This window comes from Coenobita brevimanus, chromosome 88 (genome assembly GCF_032717465.1).
Source record: "Coenobita brevimanus isolate Jiangsu-jjx chromosome 88, ASM3271746v2, whole genome shotgun sequence".
NCBI lineage: Eukaryota > Metazoa > Arthropoda > Malacostraca > Decapoda > Coenobitidae > Coenobita > Coenobita brevimanus.
Window position 1 is genome coordinate 1,280,426 of NC_137041.1, and position 19,539 is coordinate 1,299,964.

Consider the following 19,539-nt stretch of genomic DNA (forward strand, 5'->3'; position numbering starts at 1 on the left):
TCCAATATAAAAAGGCAAATCTCCTGCCTGGTCTTACAAACTTCCCTAAACTCCCTCCCTATCCCCCTTAAGGAGAATGGTGGACTACAGAAGGGCTACGTCAGGCCACAGTCCACCCGATTCATGTTCAGACAAACTAGCAGCACAAAAGCTACCACCAGCCCTTAGCAGCAGAGGGGCCCAGGGACAGGCTACTCAGGTCCCTATTCTCACTGGGTAAGGAAGTTCCTGAACACATCTTCCTTAGTGACTTATTTTGGGATATGGCTGGTCGATATCAATTTGGATGTTATTTATGCTGAGTATGACACAAAAGGGATAGTAAGGTGTAATAAGCAAAATAAATCATTTTGAAAAATGTGTTGGGGACCTTTCTTACCTGATGTGTAAAAGCCATAGTCTCTCCTCAGGTGAATAAAATTATCCAGGGGGCAGCAAGAATAAAAACATAAAATACACAGCCTTTGTGAAGAAGATAATGATTCAATGTAAAGGATACAAAGACAAGTTCCAATTATATACCATAATCCTTTCAGTCCAATGACAGAACACTTGCTTTACTCTTGCTACCACCAGACACCATTCAGTTGAGGAGACACTTGCCAAACAGGAGGGGTTAGATACAGCCTTCAATAACCTATCCCATAGGAAGTTTCAAGTTTTACATACATCCTTGACTTAACCCTTCACCACAAGAGATCTCCCTTTAAGCCAAGAAATATTGTCTGGTGGCACCAAAAATATAACAGAATAATATATTACCGAATTAAGAAGTTAAAGCTAAAGGATTACAAAGGATGTTACAGCTGGATACTGTACTGTTCAAAGTACAGTACAGGTACTGTACAACTAAAATTTCACCATCCCTAACTTTACCTACATTAACAACCCACAGGAAATACATTCTGTATAAAATACATGAAGTTGCATTTTTCTTGGTATTACACCAAAAGTTTCATTATACATCCAACCAAGAAATGCTCAGATGTCAGCAAAGGAAGAATACACCTCTTTCAATTCAATGGCAAATAAAAAATAAATAAATAAATAAATAATTGACCCCTCAAATCCAGCAACATATTTTTCAGTATATTCTTGCCACTACCAGACAGTTTTATCCAACTTACAAATAATCACTAGTAGTGAAGAGGTTTATGACAGCCATAACCAATTTGATCATTTCGCAATACACCCTAAAATGAATAAAATCGTAACCGGTGGTGTGTATACGCTCAACAAGATGTCACTGGCTGCGAGGGGTTGAATCTCTGTACTGTAGGTGGTCTTTTATTATTACGTGAGAGATTATGGAGATATGCCAAGACTCTGTGTTATGATGTACTCTGCCAACTACAAGACCAACACATCTACTAACAATTTCACTGAACAAGAACATTACCACAACTGTGTATACACTAACTAAAGCCTTCACACAAACCTTCAAGACCTCAATTTACAATCCACCCCAAAACATCACCCCTCCATGACAATATCTTGAATGAAATATGCATGATAATTATTTGTCTCTCTCCCCTAAAAATATGATAAGCATAAAACCTGCATAAGTATTAAAAAAATAACAGTATACAGTACACCAGTAAGCAAAGATATTCAAGCTCTGAAAAAAATAAAGGAAAAAAAAAAATCAATATTCCCTGCCTGTTCCCTATGACTTTTGGACTCTTCGATACACTATGTACGACACTACCGCTACTCCTATGGCTGCTGTTAAGGATGCTAATAAACCTTTTTTGCCCTTCAGTGCTCCTCGAAGCATAGTCAGGCGCACTGCATTAGCTGAGAAGTATGTGGCCCTCTGAAAATAAATAAATAAAAATGTACAGTGATGTCAAATCTAATACTACAGTACAGTATTTCCATTTCTCAATAGGTTTCATATGTCTGCTGAAGTTTTCCATAAACTGGGAGGTAAACCAAACCAAGTGTCAAAATCAGACAATTACCTTCCAACAACAAACAGATATATAAAATAATGTACCTTGAATGAACTCCTCTGCTGTATCCTCTCCCAGTAAGCCTCCAAGTGTGGCCTCTTGCCCTGGGCCCAATATCTGCACTCAAAGCCAAGCTGGTAGAGACGATTCAACAGGATGGCCAGGTCTATGTCTGCGATGCTTAACATGGCCCCACACAGCCACCACTCACACTGGTCTGGGTAGAGTTATCAACACATAAAACTGAGCCAAGAATGAACTTCAGAGTGAGAGACTATTGAAAGGGTAATACCCTTCTGCAATCACATACCTATATTTATAATTTTTGTGTGTGTCAATACATTTTCCTACACTCCTCATGGGGCAACACTGGATTAGATGATGAATGAATGAATGTCAACAGATTTCAAATCTTAACGTGTCATCGCATTTTAAATTTTATTCTTTAATCATGACAATTATCCTTAACAAATGTTTACTCTTAATCATACCACTTTTGATCCCAATTTTCAAAAAAATTCATGTATCTAGCCACAGCAGACAAAATACTCCAATCACAATTAATGGCATAATCCATAATTACTGTCAGACAGCCAATCCTCATCACACCTTTCAGAGTGTAGGAGGATCCGAAGCTAAGTTACCAAAGTGCAGATCACTTAAGTGCCACCACATGAAGGCATCCCTCTCCACCACCTACTTTTTCTAAGAGAAAGTAAACAGACAGCCAAATCAAAATTAAGGCACTCCAATTTTCTCTGACAAAATATTATTTGTACCTATGATAACACTTAACCAGACAACAAACACAAACCATCTGTATGTGAGGCCAGTTCATCCTCCACAGTCTGCAATACACCCTCCAGCTCTGTCAACACCTTCTCCACTGCCTTCTTGCTCTGCACCTGTTTGAAACTTCCCTCTTCCACCTCCCTGGCCTTTTCAAGGAGTTTCTCTCGGAACTCAGGGGTTCTCTCAGCAAAATCCCTTATCACTGTTGGTCGATTCTTGGCAAAATCTGGAAAAAATATATATATGTATCACTAATGATATATATTGGTAAGGAAATATTTCAGCATACAATCAGGTTGCTCATCAGGAATACTAAGCACTAAAAAAAAAAAAAAGTCAAAATGGAGAATGCTGCAAGAACCAATGGAGTGTGCTATTCCTACACAGTAACCCCCATACTGATGACTCTGTTGTACAAAAGTTAGTCTGTTTACACAAAACAGAAATTAAATTATTATTATACTTAATGACTATTATACTAGAGAATTATCTTACGTAAAAAGTTAAAAATGAAAAATGGAAATACAGTACAATCCCAGCTATCCGGTATCCAGACAAACGGAATACTCAGAACAACGGGAAAATTCAAGGGCTGGTAAAAATGTCAGTAAGTTATAACTGTGCGCCAATTTGAATGGACCGCCAAACCGCCGTTTGATTGTGTCACGTGAGGCTGGGGGAAGTCAGACAAAGCGAGGTGAAGGCATTTCCGGCTGATGTAAATCCCTAGCAAATCCTCTTAACCACCCCTCCTCTCCCCCTCTTTCCCCTACTTGAATTCAGTCATCCTCCACACCCTCCAAAAATCACCAGTCTGCGTTTTGCCACCAGACAGTAAACAAGGTCATTTGCTGTTGTGTTCCTCTGATAGACGGTAATTTGTACACTCCAAAATGCCTGAAGTGCAAACTAAACGTAAGCGTATCGTGCTTACCTTGAAACAGAAGCTGGACATATGCAACAGACTTGAAAAAGGCGAACATTATAAAACACTAATGGCTGAATATAAATGTTAATAGGAATGAAAGTTTACTTTGTTGGAAGAAAAATAAATAATATGCCTCCATTTCATACGTACATCATTTATTTTATTTTCTGCAAAACAGCTGAGTGGCGGGTGAGGGGTGGAGTGATGGAGGTCAGGTAGGGAAGAAGAAGAAGTCGGAAACGTAAACAAACTCACGTGGGGGCACAGGTGTTGTGGTAATTCTACAGTGCAGTCTTAACACATCATCAGTTCACTAATAAATGTTCAAGCTTTTATTTCTTTATTTTATTTTTCAATTTTTATGAGTACAGTACATATAATGAATACAGTAATTCGGTAAACAATGGACTGGTGTAATTTGCATTACTGCAAGTTGCTAGACATTGCACACGTGCGTTATGACCATGGTGTGTGTTTACAAGGCAGTTTTTCAGGCGGAATCTCTTAGTGTAACCCCTAATGTGACTGGTGAGTACCTGAACTGTATTTACTGCTGTGATAGCCTTTGTATAGATTTGACTTGAAAATCAGAAATACGGGAAAAATCTGTAACCGGGAAGGTAAATTCCCCAAGCCACCCGGTTAACTGGGATTGTACTGTAAGTTAATTTTCTGGAATATCAGCTGACAAATGATACCATCATCTAGACTGACTGATCTTCAGTTTAAGTTAATCAGATATAAAGGACATAGAAGGAATTCTTCATACAAGACTATCTGTAGCTGAAGCAAGGAGAAATTTATTATACACATACATAACGCACAAACCTGCCAGCCTCTTTATAACAACTGGGGTAAATGGAGGCTTGGGGTTGTCTAGAAAGTCTGGGTTGGTGGCGGATCCAAACGTTATGACTGAGATGGCAAGACTCTCAAGCAGATCTCTGTACTTCTGTATCTTCTTGCTTTCCTCACTTCCCTTCTCCTTGGGTGTTAACTGGCCAAAATCACCTGTAAAATTATATATATAGTTACTGGTATCATCTGAGCACAAGATTTAGTAGTATTAATATCATATGATGTATAACAGTTACGGTAAACATTTCAAAGCTCAGCTAGGACACCTTCACCTCAGTGCACCAATATACGGTAATTGGGAAGCTCCTGTTCCTCAGCTCCCTCCTCATCCCCCAGAAGGAGGATGGAGGACTGTAAGAGAATGGCAGCTTCAGCTTCACTCCACCAGGCTTTATGGTCAGAGGAGCCTGGGGTTACAACAATATCATCTCCAAAATTAGGTATATTCCTACAAAATTCATTATGTACAGCTGAACTTTACATAATTTTGTATATATTACCTGCATCTACAGTGATATAAACCATTGACCATTAATGTACAGCATTGCCCCTGGGTAGAGGACTTTGGATTGGAGCGTGTAGCATTTTATGGGCATCTGGTCATAAAATGCTACACGCTCCAATCCAAAGTCCTCTACCCAGGGGCAACACCTTAGCCCTTCGGGGATACCTGGCGGAAAAAAAATAAAAAATAAAAAAATAAACTGGAACTCCACACTTTTAGTTCAAAAAATTGCTACACATCAATAGAGAATGGTTGGGCACTGTCTTCAGATACTTGCATACTCCAACATGATACCTTTAACTCTCTCAATTCACAAATACTAAGAACATTACAACCTGCTCTATGATAATTTTCTTCACACATATTATGGACTATGTTTGAACAGTTCATCATCGTCATATTAGTACTGTAGTGGTAGGTACAACTCCAGGCTCATCAAGACTGCAGAAAAGCGGGCCACTTCAACAGAGTACTCCCAGAGTTTTTTTTTTTTTAATATAAACTGGAGAACTAATGTATTATTGCTGTAATCATGAAGTGCATGTGGCAAGTACAAACCATTAGAAAAGTTGTCCTCCAGATACTCCACAATGCGCACCGAGTCTGGGATGACTTTGACGCCATCTGTAAGCACCGGCACCTCTGCACGTGGGTTAAGCCGCAGGAACCATGGCTCGTACTGTTCCATGGCCGATAGGTTCACCACACGAGTCTTGAACGGCACACGCTTCTCGTACAGGGCCATCAGCACCTGGAACAAAGGCTGAACATGACAACTTGTTCACTCCAGTACAGTCATGTCTTGTAATTTAGTCTTCCTGTTAGCAGTCTTGAACAGCGCACACTTCTCATTAAGAGTCATCAGCATACGCAACTGAGGCTGAATATCCTAACTAGTCACTGAGAGTATAATCATTTACTTTCACCTGATGGAACTGGATCACTCCTGCCACCTGAATCTCCCATCCTGCCAACTGGAAGGGCTACAGACCCTCAGCACTGATGCACACATAATATGGATGGGTTATGCAAGGGATTATTAAATGGGGGTAGGAATGACAACGATTAAGTGCATGTGCTGAGCATCCCTCAGTGCGAGGCCTTGGTGGGTTAGGTTTACTGTGGAAGAGTTGAGGGGTTGGATGGGACAGGAGTGTATCGGTGTTGTGATGGGGAGAGGTAGATTGAAATGGTCTGGGCATGTGGCGAGGATGGGGGATGATTACTGGGTGCAGAAGGTGAGAGGCGTTAATGTTAGGGGTATGGTTCTGAGAGGTTGACCGAAAAAGACCTGGGAAGAGGTCATTGAGTGTGACTTCAGGAATAAGGGACTGAATAGGGAAGCTGTCAGAGATCTAGCAGCACGGGGAGCCGCCATTAGGTGACCTAGGCTAATGCATGCAAACATGTTGGAGCCTTTGAAAACAAACAAATGAACGAACATAGGAATATGGGGACTGGTGATCTGGGTTTTAAATGTCAAGGATGCGGCTATTATCAATATGAAATATATGATTCCACCCCAGAATAGCCTGGGGAAAGAATGATCGTCTGAAAAACCTCAATAGCCGGCCGGCATTGTGTATGCCATACTGGCTGTAGCAGCCACTGGTGAAACATATATCTGCATCACATAAATGGCTGTCCTTGCCTATATCAACTATTTTATTACTGATTTTGTGTATGCTGACATCTGGCACTAGCCAATATATACTTAAAAAAGGATGTTATCCTCAGACTGAAGAGATTAAGAATAATTATTCTATTCTTTTCAGCCTGAGTATGTTTTCTCTATGGTATGCTGAATACAACTACCTAACATCAGCTGCACTAAAAATATAAAGAACGTCCTGGGGCTGAAAGGATGAATAATAATTTTCACGATTACATAACTGGCAACAGCTTTATTTTATTGAAACTCAGAATACAGCACAACACAGAACACTTGGCAATGTAAAACTTAATGGGATTTAGGAGATTTGACGGTCATTCCGAGAAGCAGCACAAAATATTAGGCACATACAGTAAATGACATGAATACTGTATGTCGCTAGGACAGCTGCAAGGCCTCACCATCCCCCATATTACAGCTCCCCTGCTCACCCCTTGCCACTCACCCTTTGCGAGTAGAAGGATGTGTACCAGTAATACAACTTGAGGGAGTTTCCATTGCCATTGCCATTACTATTATTCTCCGTGGACGTCATTTTGGTGAGGCGAGAGGCGGCGTTGGGGGGTCGTGGCCGTCCAGCTGATGACCACAACAACACCGGCTGGGGGGTTACTTCACACTCATATTATAGTCATTACCAATGCAAGAAGCCTCCTTTAAAGTCAATAGAAAATAAACAAAGCCTCCAGATCAAAATTTCTAGTTAAAACCAGTTATTTCAAAGAGCCGGAGGGAATAATATGGCGGTTTTTACCATATTCTCTCCAGCTGTCATGTTTGGATACGCCTCAGGTTGTGGCGTTTACATTCCCACTGCATTTAAAGCCAGTTTTTATATTTTTTTCATCTTTTTACATGTTTTATCTGTCATAAGAATCTCGTGGCGCCTAGAATACTGTAGCTGCTTGTCACCTTTTCAAAGACATCAAAGTAGTTTCTTCACATAGTGGTAAATTTTAAGAATAGTGAGTGAAGAGTCCTTTATCCTCAAGTGATTTGGTCCTGAATTTACCTGAGACAGCAGAAATGAGCTAAAATGATGTACTGTAACATAAAACAAAAGTATATTATGGAGTTAGGTTGGGTTAGGTCTAGCTAAGATAGTGTAGGTTGGGTAGGTTTGCGTGCATATTGTTTTCAGACATTCTGTATTGCTCTGTGTAGTGTGACCTGGTTGATTTTGGCCTTTTTAGAGTTTGAGGTAGTAGATATTTGACAGGATTAGTGTCAGATAACAACATTTTCTCCACAAGAAACTAAAAAAAGATAAATTCCAGCTGAGGGCATAATGACAGCAGCATTCACTCATCACCCTGCATCTCAGGAGTATTATTATTTTTCAGCTCTGAAAATGATGAGAGCATTTACCATGTTCCTCACCTTGCACCCAATTAGATTTTTTCCATTATTTTCCAGATTCAATAATGATGATAGCCTTTCCCCTGTTTGTCACCCTGCGTCTGCTGAGCGTCCCTTTGGTGCAGACCTGGTTTGTCCCGGATGAGTACTGGCAGGCCACCGAGATTGCCCACCACATGGCATTTGGGTTGGCTTTTAGAGCTTGTCATTTTACCTACTGATACTTGAGATACTGAGGCCATATGGAAAGAATTGAATGAGAGACTGACTGGGAGAGTATTTGTGAGTGAGGTGGAAGGGTGAAGGGGAAATGGGAGACCAGGGATGAAATGGAGGGATGGATTGTAGTTGTGTATAGAGGAGGCGTGAATTAGAGACCAGCGTTATGGTAGAGGACAGAATGATGTGGAGGTGATTCATTTGTAGCTACCTCTTCTAGGGTTAAGACTTCTGGTTGTGGACAGGTAGAACTTTACTTACTTTTTATATATAACACAGTGACAGGCAGTCATTGTTATAGCTGTATAACTACTTTGACATCCTCTTTTGCCCTTAAGTCATATGTAAAGGAAAGAAACATTGTTCATTCTTTGCAACCTACCTGTAAAGTTGATTTGCCAGTTTCTCTCAGTTTACAGTAGCAGTTTTTTGGAAAAGTTGTGATGTTGAGGAACACATTCTCAACATATAACAAAGACAAATTGCATAATGATAGGATTAACTGCTTACTGAACATATACTAATTTTGTACCTCGATATTACATTAACAAATATTGCTACAGATTTATTACTAATTTTGAACCCTATTATTACAGTTATGGATACAGGACGTGGGAGTGGCATGAAGGCATCCGAGGAGCCTTGTATCCATTGTTAATAGCTGCTGTCTATAAACTGCTGGCCATTATAAGACTTGATTACCCATTCTTTTTGGTAAGTGGAGCCAGGACTCCAGGGGCTTAAATGGTGAGGGAATGAGTGCCTGACCCATTTCACAAGGCATACTGTTGATTAGCACTCCCTCTGTCATGTTTCTTTTTCCATGCTTTTTGGATACCGGTACTACCTCACTCCATTGTTGGTTGGGAAAAAGAGGTTGGGATGATGATGATGATTTGACTCAGAATATTGTCCTTTTGCAGCTTATTTAACAAAGCTCAGCATCAGAATAAGACAGTACTGCAGCTGTACATCCTTTCCATAGCACTTCTTGTTTAACATCATATTCTAGTGTTAACATATTGTTACAACTGAACCTTCAAGATGGAGAGATGACAGTTTTAGGCCATGTTAAAGTAAAGTACTGTTCCATAATGCTATCTGTATAACGTAGCCTAACACACCATTTGCAGTTCCATCATTTGCTTCCACAGATTCATTTACCAAGGACTATCCATGCTTTGGTGTTTGCACTGGGGGACTACCAAGCCTGGCAGTTGTGTCAGAAACTGTATGGACGTCCCTCTGCATCCTGGGCCATTGTGTGCATCGCGTCATCCTGGTTCCTTGAATACTGTTCCCCCCGAACCCTCACCTCGTGTGTGGAGATGACGCTACTCTTAGCTGCCTTCTGCCGCTACCCCTGGAGAGGACAGAGTGGTGAGGGATAGGAACAGAGACATACCGTATCCCTGTAATAAGAAGGAGAGATGGTTATAGTACTGAAAAGAAGGGTGGGGAGGGGGGAATAGAATAGAAAACCAACCATAGACCAGTTTTTTTATAAGCTGTAGAAAAACAACCAGGAGATCAGATTTTTGTAAGTACTGTATATAAAAGTAACTAGTGGTCAGTTTTTAGAAGATACTGTGTAGGGAAATAACCCAGGAAACAATTAATTGACTCAGAGGTCAGTTTTGTAGTATAGTGGGGGATCATTGAACCCATCTGATCAAATGGTGAGGATAATAGCCTCCATAGGCCTACATGTGGAGACCATCAGTCCAGGCTTTTTACTGCAGGATCCAGTGCCAGGCAGACTTGTACAGGAGCCCATTAATCCAAATTTTATGCTGCTAGGATCAACTGCCAGGCAGACTTGTACACAATGAATTTAACACCCACCCTTTTTTTTTTTTTTTTTTTTTTTTTTTTTTTTTAAGTCTCAGCCACATACCAGTTCCCCAGGAGGACACAGTGGTAAAGAAATGCAGCTTATGTAGGATTCAATGCTAGACAGGCTTGTACACTACAAGTTTATAGTCAGTGTACTTAACCTACAGTAGTGTCAGTAGTAAGGATCCAGTAGAAAGCTGTCACTGGATAGGAGTTAAGCTAGTCTTGTACTCTTTCAGCAGCCAACAGTATTGTCTGCATGTGGCTTGTGGTGTAGTGTGAAGCCAACAGTTGCCATGTCCTTTGTACTTAATATAATTATATGGCAGTAGCAAGAGTAAAGTATGAAAGAAATCACTACACAGATCTTAATTTAATCTACTCTTTCAGGAACCAGCAGTGCCAGTTACCTATGGCTTGTGGGTCTGGCATGTAGTGTGAGGCCGACAGCTGCCATACCCTTCGTGCCTCTCTTCATACAACACCTCTATCTGACACCTTCTAAAATGCGGCTTATGTTCTCAACCCTCGTTATTGTGTAAGCTAATACCTCCTGTATGATGACTTATTTTTGATTCTGTTCTTACTGCTGGATCATTTTTATACTGATTTTGAGAAGCCTCTGCTAGAAGGCATAAGAAAATCTCTGTTAATCCCTTGTGTACAGTGATAGTTCTTATATTTTTGCTTTCACTGGATTATTTTGTTCAGTTTTGGGGATATCTTATAGTGACGTTAATAACCATCCCAGGCATTATACTCCACTTAGATCTTTCCCTGTAATTTTATTCAGTATGGTGTTCAGCAGAGCATTTGCATTTTGTAGCTGTTGCTGTTTTAAGTACAGTTGTGTAATCAGAATCCCTCTTTTGTTCCCTGATTCATTTAACATATACTGGAGATGTTTGTAATCAATGTACTGTATCAGAATTGCAGCCTCAGAGCATTATGTTTGTAAAGAATCGGTAAATCTTATCCCTGTGCTTCATCTGTAATGGAGTACCTTATAATCCATCCTCATTGGCCAGTATTATGATGATAGGCCAGTGTTTTGCAGTTTCTGTTGCTAACTGGTTAATATATTTATTCTAAAGCATACTTTGAATCTAGAAGACTGGAAAATCATAACCAATTGTTTTCTTGGAACCTGTGAGTTTTAATTTTCACATCTTGTTATATAATAATTTTTACATACTTTTTATACCAACAGAGCTGTCACGGCAGTTTTCACTGTGTATGTGGACAGCTGGTATTATGGACAGTGGGTATTAGTGCCATGGAAGTTTGCCGAGTTCAACGTCATGTCTGGCCTGGCATCACATTATGGCACCCAGCCGTGGCACTGGTACCTGACACAAGGCCTCCCTGCCACCCTCACCACCCACCTCATACCACTAATCCTGGCCATAGTCTCACACCCAGCCAGACACAAGGATCTTCTCTCCGTCTGTGGCTTTTCAGTACTGGTTTATAGGTAAGAATAACCCTCTCAACCTGGTAGTTTATTTTGTACTTTATTTTTGGTACCCCTGCCAGTTTTACCCAGTATGCATCTCTTACCAGGTCATAATTCCATGCCCAGCCAGACACAAGGATGTTATGTCAGTCTGTTGTTGGATACTGTAATGTTATAGTTCATTCACTTTAATTTGGAGCAGATTTTCATCCTTTTGCAGCTTATTTCCTGTACCGTATCATCAGAATAAGACAATTCCATAACACTACATCCTTTCACAGCACTTCTTTATGACTAGCATCATATTTTAGTGCTTATCTCTTAGTATAACTCTGCATTCAAGGTAGAGAAATGGAAGTTTTACATTTAATTAAAGTAAACAGAGTATAGTTTATATGTTTGGTAAGATTATGTAAAACTTCATGATGTGAATCAGCTTTTGATAGTCCTTTACTCCCTGTATTTCACTTCAGCTTTCTTGGACACAAGGAGTTTCGTTTTCTGCTGCCATTGCTGCCACTTTGCATGATTGTAGCTGGGGACTACATGGCCTTCCAACTGGCTGCTCGACACAAACGCTTCGGCCACTCCAGCTCTCTCAGGTATGTACTGTACATGCAATCTCAGGTTCTCTATGTACTGGTATCTATATGCAGTGCTTTTTTTCTTCTTCTTTTCCCCCCCTCCTTAATTTGTCAGTAATTGACATAATTATTGTGACTAAAAGTTTCAGTGATAGGTTTAGTTGTCATGATGAAGACTAACCATAGACCACCATACCAAACAGATGGGGACTGGTGGCATTGCTGGTGCTGCCTAACCTGGTGATGTTTTTGTACTTTGGGCTAGTGCACCAGCGTGCACCCCTCGATGTTCTGGCCGCTCTACGGGAGGAACTGCCACCGCCCCCTGCACGCACACAGATACTCTTCCTCACACCCTGTCACTCCACACCATACTACAGGTATATTAACACCCAGATTATTATTGCAAAGGTGTGAGCAAACACGTAAATTATATGGTCACTTATGGGACACCTGTGATCAGCCTGCATCCCACATAGCAGTGTAGTCAGCAAGGGTCAGTTTTAATAATACAAACTTAAGTGTTCATTATCCCACAGAATGGAAATGAAGGTCATGCAAATTTCCTTCCCTAAAACTTGCACCCAAATTGGTTACCTCCCTTCATGACCATTCAGCAGTTGGTACTTGGTAATCATGAATGTAGCTGTTTTAACTGTTCTTCCCAGGAAAGCATGAGCACACCTAGTCAGAGTATAACTTGGTCATCACCCATCCCTGCTTCCCCGCTAACACAAAATACAGTTCACAGGCAATCATCTCGGCTCTTTCTGTAATGCAACCCTTCACAGTACGACACACTTATGATATCTTATTCACCTGACTTTAACAACACAGACAGTCCTTCAACATAATACCAGCCAAATATCTCTGTGAAAGCCCAGCTCAAAGGCTTCAATATTGTTAAGAGCTTAAGATAATATTATAAATGATATCACTGTAAGAGGGATACTCATTATTGTATGAGTATCCCAGGTTAAATGAGAGAGAGAGAGAGGGCACCATGCATGTCATAAAGGTATTGGCTTTTTCTGTTATATTTTCAGCCATCTTCATCGCAAGATTCCAATGCGTTTCCTTACGTGCGAGCCAAACCTGAAGCACCAGGAGAACTACACGGACGAAGCTGATTTATTTGAGATGGATCCGATGGCCTGGTTGCACCATGAGTATGGTGAAGACCTGCAGAGCACGCCGGAGTATTACAAACCCATTCCAAGTTTTATTGTCTTATTTGATGTGCTCAGAACCAGGATAAAAGGTTTTCTGACTCACAACCACTTCCGCTTATGTCACGATCTCTTCAATTCTCACGTGGATGATGGGAGGAGGAGTAAGCGCTTGCTGATTTTCTGCAGATAATGAAGTTAGCTGTCCATTATCCCAGATTAACTATAACACTGACTGCTTTTTGTAATTGTCATGGAAGTACAGTCCCTTCTTGTTTCGTCATTACAGAAAAGCTTCAAGTTTCAGACAGTTTGGCAGTACTGTGTGTTTATATTGGACTGGATGGACCTCTTTATAGGACATACTGTATACTAAGGAATTACTAACGCCTGCCTAGAAAAGCAAAACTGGGATTATTGTACAGTACACATGCAAGTCAGAGGTTCTGCTTATCCTCTGCCCCTTTGCCCTGCTGAAAGGATGTCATAGCCAGGTTTTGACACTGAACAAAGGCCTAATGTGTCATTTGGAGCTCCTTTAAACTACGTTAGTGACATTGCACTCTGTTCTTTGTCTAGCAAAGCATTGAATTAGCTATAGCTAACCTTAAGTTACATCCACACGAATTGCTTGCTGGCGCAGGCAGGATTTCTGCATCATTGTATCCCATAATAGTTTTGCTTCCACTTGCACACTGACCAGGAGTTTACATGTGGTGATGCTGTGCACCCTGGGCGGAACAACTGTATTGTCCACCCAGGAGCCAAACCTCCTCATATTTCCTTGCACCTTTCAGTGGGGAAGGCCCCTGACCCTGGTGCTGCAGTGTCTACCACAAGATGGTGCCTGATCACTACACAGTGTTTGCATTGTACTGTACCTGTAGGGCGGCCCCACAGAAGCAATTGCTTTCCTGTAGTTGACGGACTTGCTCAGCCAGACAAGCTGCTTGGCCACATGCAACAATAGTTGTGCAAAACTCCTGACCACACCCACCTGTACCAGCAAGCATTCGATGTGGACACGGCTTAAAACTGAACAACAGGTCACTGTCTTGTGTGAATTCCTTTCTGTGACATACATCCTGTCAGGGATAGGAGTAGAGAGTGGGTAGAAACTGTGCCTCACCAGTGTACTGTATGAAGTAATAGCGTGCACAATTGAGAACTCTTACTTTAAGCATGGGTGTGAGCTAATAGTAGCAGATCATCCCTGCATTGAGTGTCTGGCATGGATTTTTAAAGGCATTTTTGTAATAATTATTCAGCTGTGACCATTTAGGCAGATACCAATAGTAGTGTCAAAATCACTCTTTTGAGAACAAGCACATTTGCAAGCAACAGCCTCATGCTCTATTAAAGGGTCATTTTTTAACTCCTTGGGTCCATTCACACAAAAGCACATTTTCTTTAGGATTGTATTTTAAATCTAATTTAGGTTTAATTAAATGTAGCCCATATGTTTGTTCAATTTTTATTGTACAAGAGTTGAATCAGCAGTCATTTGCTGAATGTGAGTGAGAAGTGTGAGTGATCTAGTATCTTTTTTCTATCATAAATAAGTAGTATTTTATAATAGCCATTGGTAGCAAGATAATTAGATTATCTATCTATCTATCTATTGCCAGACGCCTCAATCCCGTTTGGGGTGGCCACAAACAAATTGCCTCCACGTCGCCCTGTCCCCCGCCATTTCACTGCCCTGCTCCCAACTCACACCCCCCTCTCTCATATACCTCTCCACCCCATCCTCCATCTCATCCTCGGCCTCCCCCTCCCATTTCCCCCCTCCACCTCACTCACATACACTCTCTTCGTCAGTCTTTCACCCTCCATCCTCTCCACCTGGCCAAACCACCTCAGTGTGTTCCTCATAACGCTTCCTATCACATCCACACCACAACGCTCCTTTATATCCTCATTCGTCAGCCTGTCTCTCCATGTGACTAGATTAGAGTCACATAATTGATATGCCTTTATCTTTGTACATTACCTCCTTTACCTTACATTGTGTCATATGCATATCTATCTATCTATATACCTAGGCTGCTTCCCCCAAGGAAAGGGAGGTAGCTGAGACAGGACGACACACTCTCCATTTACTCATCCATTTAAACACATTCATTCACATCTTAGCCCCAAAGGGGAGAACAGACAGATCCTCACCGCACCACACCACACAAGGGTCAACTGCGCAATGCAATCAGTGACATCCGCAGCAGGGCCCGACAGCAGAGCTGGTTTACCCCTGCCACATCATAACATACCCATCCCCTTACCCGCACCTGACCTGACTAGCTGATCAGACCAAATGCGGGAGAATATCCCCTCAGGGCTGCGTCATCACTTATTTATTCACAATTTCTCTCCATTTATTTCTGTCACGCACAGCCACTCTTCCTTGCTGGACAGACATCCCTCTCGCATCCAGCGCTCTCTTCACACTATCCATCCATCCTATTCGTGGTCTTCCTCTCAGCCTTACACCTCTCACATCAGATCTAGTTATCTTTTTCACCAATCGCTCATTATCCATTCTCTCCATATGCCCAAACCATCGCAACACCCTCTGCTCAACTCTATATTGCATATGCATATGCAATATGTTATTTTATATTTTACTTTTGCAGTTGGTCATACAGTTATATTGTAATTACAGTACAGGGTGTTATTTTGTACTGTCTGACGCTAGTCATAGTGTTTATGGGATTAGAAGCAACGAATTAAATTACATGTGTGATGTAGGTTTATGGTATTGTGTAAGTACATTTGTATATCATGCTTGTAGTCAGAATACACTTGTAACAGTTGGATGTTTTTGCATGACCTGAATTATAAGAGGAATGCTGAATGATGTAGAGGATTCAGATTATTTTCAGACACAGCATCTGGTGTTCCCAGGCGGTCACCCATCTGGTTAGTACTTGGATGGGTGACCGCCTGGGAACACCAGATGCTGTTGGCATCCCTACGTGTCAAGTGGGGTTGGTGGAGGATTAGTGCCCCTCCCTGTAAAACAATTAACTCTAAGCCGTTGGCCACCCCGTTTGGGATACATGGCGTCTGGCAATGAATGAATGAATGAATGTTATGTTACCTGGGGATATACAGTATACCACACCCACATTTTACAATGACGATATGTTAGAAAAAATTTCATCGTATAATGATATCTCTTATACCAAGTCAATTATAACCTGAGGATACATTTTTGCTATGGGTCACTAGCTCAACAGAGTCTAAAAACAAGTTTCTAGCTTATCTAAACTGGTAGTCATTTCACTGCAAGGTACAGAACTTCAAATGCTGCTTGAACTCCAACACCATGCTATTGTTCCATCATTGGCATTAACCCACCCAATAGTGACTGAGTTCAGAGGCCATATAGGAACAACAAATGGCAAAGTTTCCGTGTCACCAATCGTAGAAGCAAAACAGTAATTGTACATTGACCAGCGAGCCTGTTTACAGGATCGTAATGATTGTGTAAACGAATATGCTATCATACATCAAAAAAAAGGTCCTAACTTTTGAGTCGTCATATAAGTGATTAATCCCATACCAGTTATCATAAAATGAGGGTCTGCTAATAAGTCAAGCAGAAAACTATTTGAACTGTATATAGATAAACTTGTAGACACAGATATAGCAACAACATGCGTAGGAGATACAATTGGGTGGGAAATATGCATCTGTCAACTGACGATGCAGTCTGTGTGACACTGATAAGTTATGAGTTTGGTGACTGAGTTTTCGTGTGAAAAGCCACTGTTTAAAAGGGAACAGCAAACACAAAAAAGGCAAAATCATATTCTATGAGGGTAGGCAGTAGCGTATAGGATTATGGATATTGGAAATGTACATTTTTAGCATGGTAAAGTGGGATGTAGTATTCAATGTACAGTATACTCAGTATTGACTTCCTCAACAGATGATGTATTTTATATTTTTGCTATCTCCAGACAAATGCCTTCAGCTTGAGGGTGATTTTTGGAACCAGAGAGGTTAGATATAGCCTTCATTAACCCCCTCTCTGTTAAACAGCCTTTTGAATTTAAATGATAACTGCCTGGTATTGCTAACATTAAACTACACATGATGTACTTGGGCTGAGGGTTGAATGATGATGATAATGATGATGATGATAATGATGTTGAGGAATGCAAACTTTCAATGGCTAGTTAATTTAATTGAATGTAAGGACAATGTGTTGCTTATCATGACTTCTTGAGTGCAACTTCATAATAAAATAAGAATACAATACACCTTTATTGTGCATTATATGGTATGTCAAGGGTGTCAGCTGTAGAAATAAGATGAATGAAGAAAGTTATGTAAATTGTCTGATTAATAATGCCTGCTTTATTGTGAGCCTTAACACCTTCAATATGATGATGCTTCATATTTTTTTTTTTTATTACTCTGTGACAGATTTATTCAGAATAGGGTAGATCTCATTCAGGATTCCAAGTCTTTGAATGGGAAGTGAAGGAGTGTTACCCATTTAATTGGGCAAAATTTGTACAGTTCACACCCTATCAGATGTTTTCTCAAGGACCCTGGCTCACCCCATACTTAGATGGGAAGAAAGACTGGGAGGCTAGATCTTTCCTACTGTGTAGTAGCAGTACTAGCAGCCCTAGGCTCATCAGAAATGTGAACCCGGTGGACAGCAGTCTGATGTTGTCCCCATCCGAAATTGCCCCCAGCCTACCATCCACTATTCTCTTCAAGGGATGAGGAAATCACTGCGGGACAGATGTATAACCAGACAGCTGAACAATCTGGTCATATCAGTGCCACCTCATGAAGGTGTCCCCCTCCAGCACTTCTCTTGTACTAAAAGGGCTAGAAAAAAATGACCCCTCTTATACATGCCTCACTATCACTACTGATCAGAGTGAGAGAGTGAGTAAGACTGAGAAAGTGAGAGAGTGGTAGTGGGAGCAAGAGAATGAGTGACAGTGTGGAAGTGAATGTAAATCTGCGTGAATTAATAAGGGACTATGAGTGTATTCATGAGAATGTACGAGTATTGAGTGTGTGATAGTGAGAGTGAGAATGAGTGACTATCTGAATAAGTGTCTATGTTTAAGGCAGTAGATGGGTGGCTACCATCAACCCTGGGAGACATTACTATGAGAGTGGAATGTGCCTGCAATCATGGTAGCCAGTCACACAGTCATCACTTTTAGGCAGGAAGCATTCAGCCACAATTACTGCACAGTCATTTGGGGATCCTTTTCCTGGACAACTGCACAGTCAACGTCCAGGCTGAGACTCTCACATTGATGCAGATCTTTTCATACATCACGTATTTCTTTCCCAACAGCTTCCAGTAGCTATTGGAGACTAGTTATCTGGCTTTGGCACTTGGTTTAGCTTCCAGTTTCTAGAAAATATTAGCTCTACCATGAACCACATTATTGGGATTCCTCATGAGGACCATGGGATAATTTTTCTGTTATGTGTGTGTGTGTGTGTGTGTGTGTGAGAAGATATTCTATGAATGAATTCAAAAATGGAAGGAAGCATGATAGACCTGGAATGATACCTTAAGTGAGGTATAGAGCTGAAGGAAGCTAAGGAATTGAGTAAATATCCAAATGGGTGGATGAAACAGGTAAGATGCACGTGACAAGAGCTTCATCCCTTTTAGTCATGAGAAAGGATGACTATCATCAGATGTACAGATGTTTATGGACTGCATGTAAAAAAGACCACAAAAACAATAATAAATGAGGTGGTGCCAGGATTTATAGGGCTAAAAGTATGAATGATTTTGAGGCCCATTTAATTAGACAAATTGACAGCAGTAGCTGGAGACACACCAACTCATTATCTGCATGTTAAGACAAAACGAAGCAGAAGTCAAAGCCAGAGCCAAGTTACACTATAGTTTGGGTAATATTATACGAACTAAAACATCTAACCAGGGACAACACTTCAATCGTTAGTGACAATGAAGTTATATCTGCTCCCCAGTGATGCAAAATCAAAATGCAAATATGCATTTTAAAAAGCCAAAAAACGTTGTTTTGAACTATTGATGTGAGTTTTAGTTTATATGACAATGAATTAAAGTATTTCTTTCTTTGAACTGTTTTGGATACCACACATATATGATACCATATATAGTGATATTATTCCCACATTCAATGAAGAAATATTGCATCAAAGGAATCGAACAAAGTAAACATGGTGCT

The 19,539-nt window shown here is 40.7% G+C and overlaps 2 protein-coding genes across 2 annotated transcripts; one reads left to right on the forward strand and one right to left on the reverse strand.

Annotated features, from left to right (window-relative positions):
* Positions 1-1,666: 1,666 nt before the first annotated feature.
* Positions 1,667-7,245, reverse strand: Gdap1 (ganglioside induced differentiation associated protein 1). The gene is made up of 6 exons (XM_080281187.1): positions 7,156-7,245; positions 5,597-5,789; positions 4,504-4,686; positions 2,770-2,973; positions 2,000-2,172; positions 1,667-1,816 (listed from the first exon to the last, which is right to left on the reverse strand). Exons 1-6 carry the CDS (start codon positions 7,243-7,245, stop codon positions 1,667-1,669), a joined length of 993 nt encoding a protein of 330 aa, XP_080137313.1.
* Positions 7,246-8,137: 892 nt separating this feature from the next.
* Positions 8,138-13,526, forward strand: PIG-B (phosphatidylinositol glycan anchor biosynthesis class B). The gene is made up of 8 exons (XM_080281183.1): positions 8,138-8,256; positions 8,885-9,002; positions 9,443-9,668; positions 10,515-10,662; positions 11,335-11,598; positions 12,054-12,182; positions 12,368-12,544; positions 13,211-13,526. Exons 1-8 carry the CDS (start codon positions 8,138-8,140, stop codon positions 13,524-13,526), a joined length of 1,497 nt encoding a protein of 498 aa, XP_080137309.1.
* Positions 13,527-19,539: the final 6,013 nt, after the last annotated feature.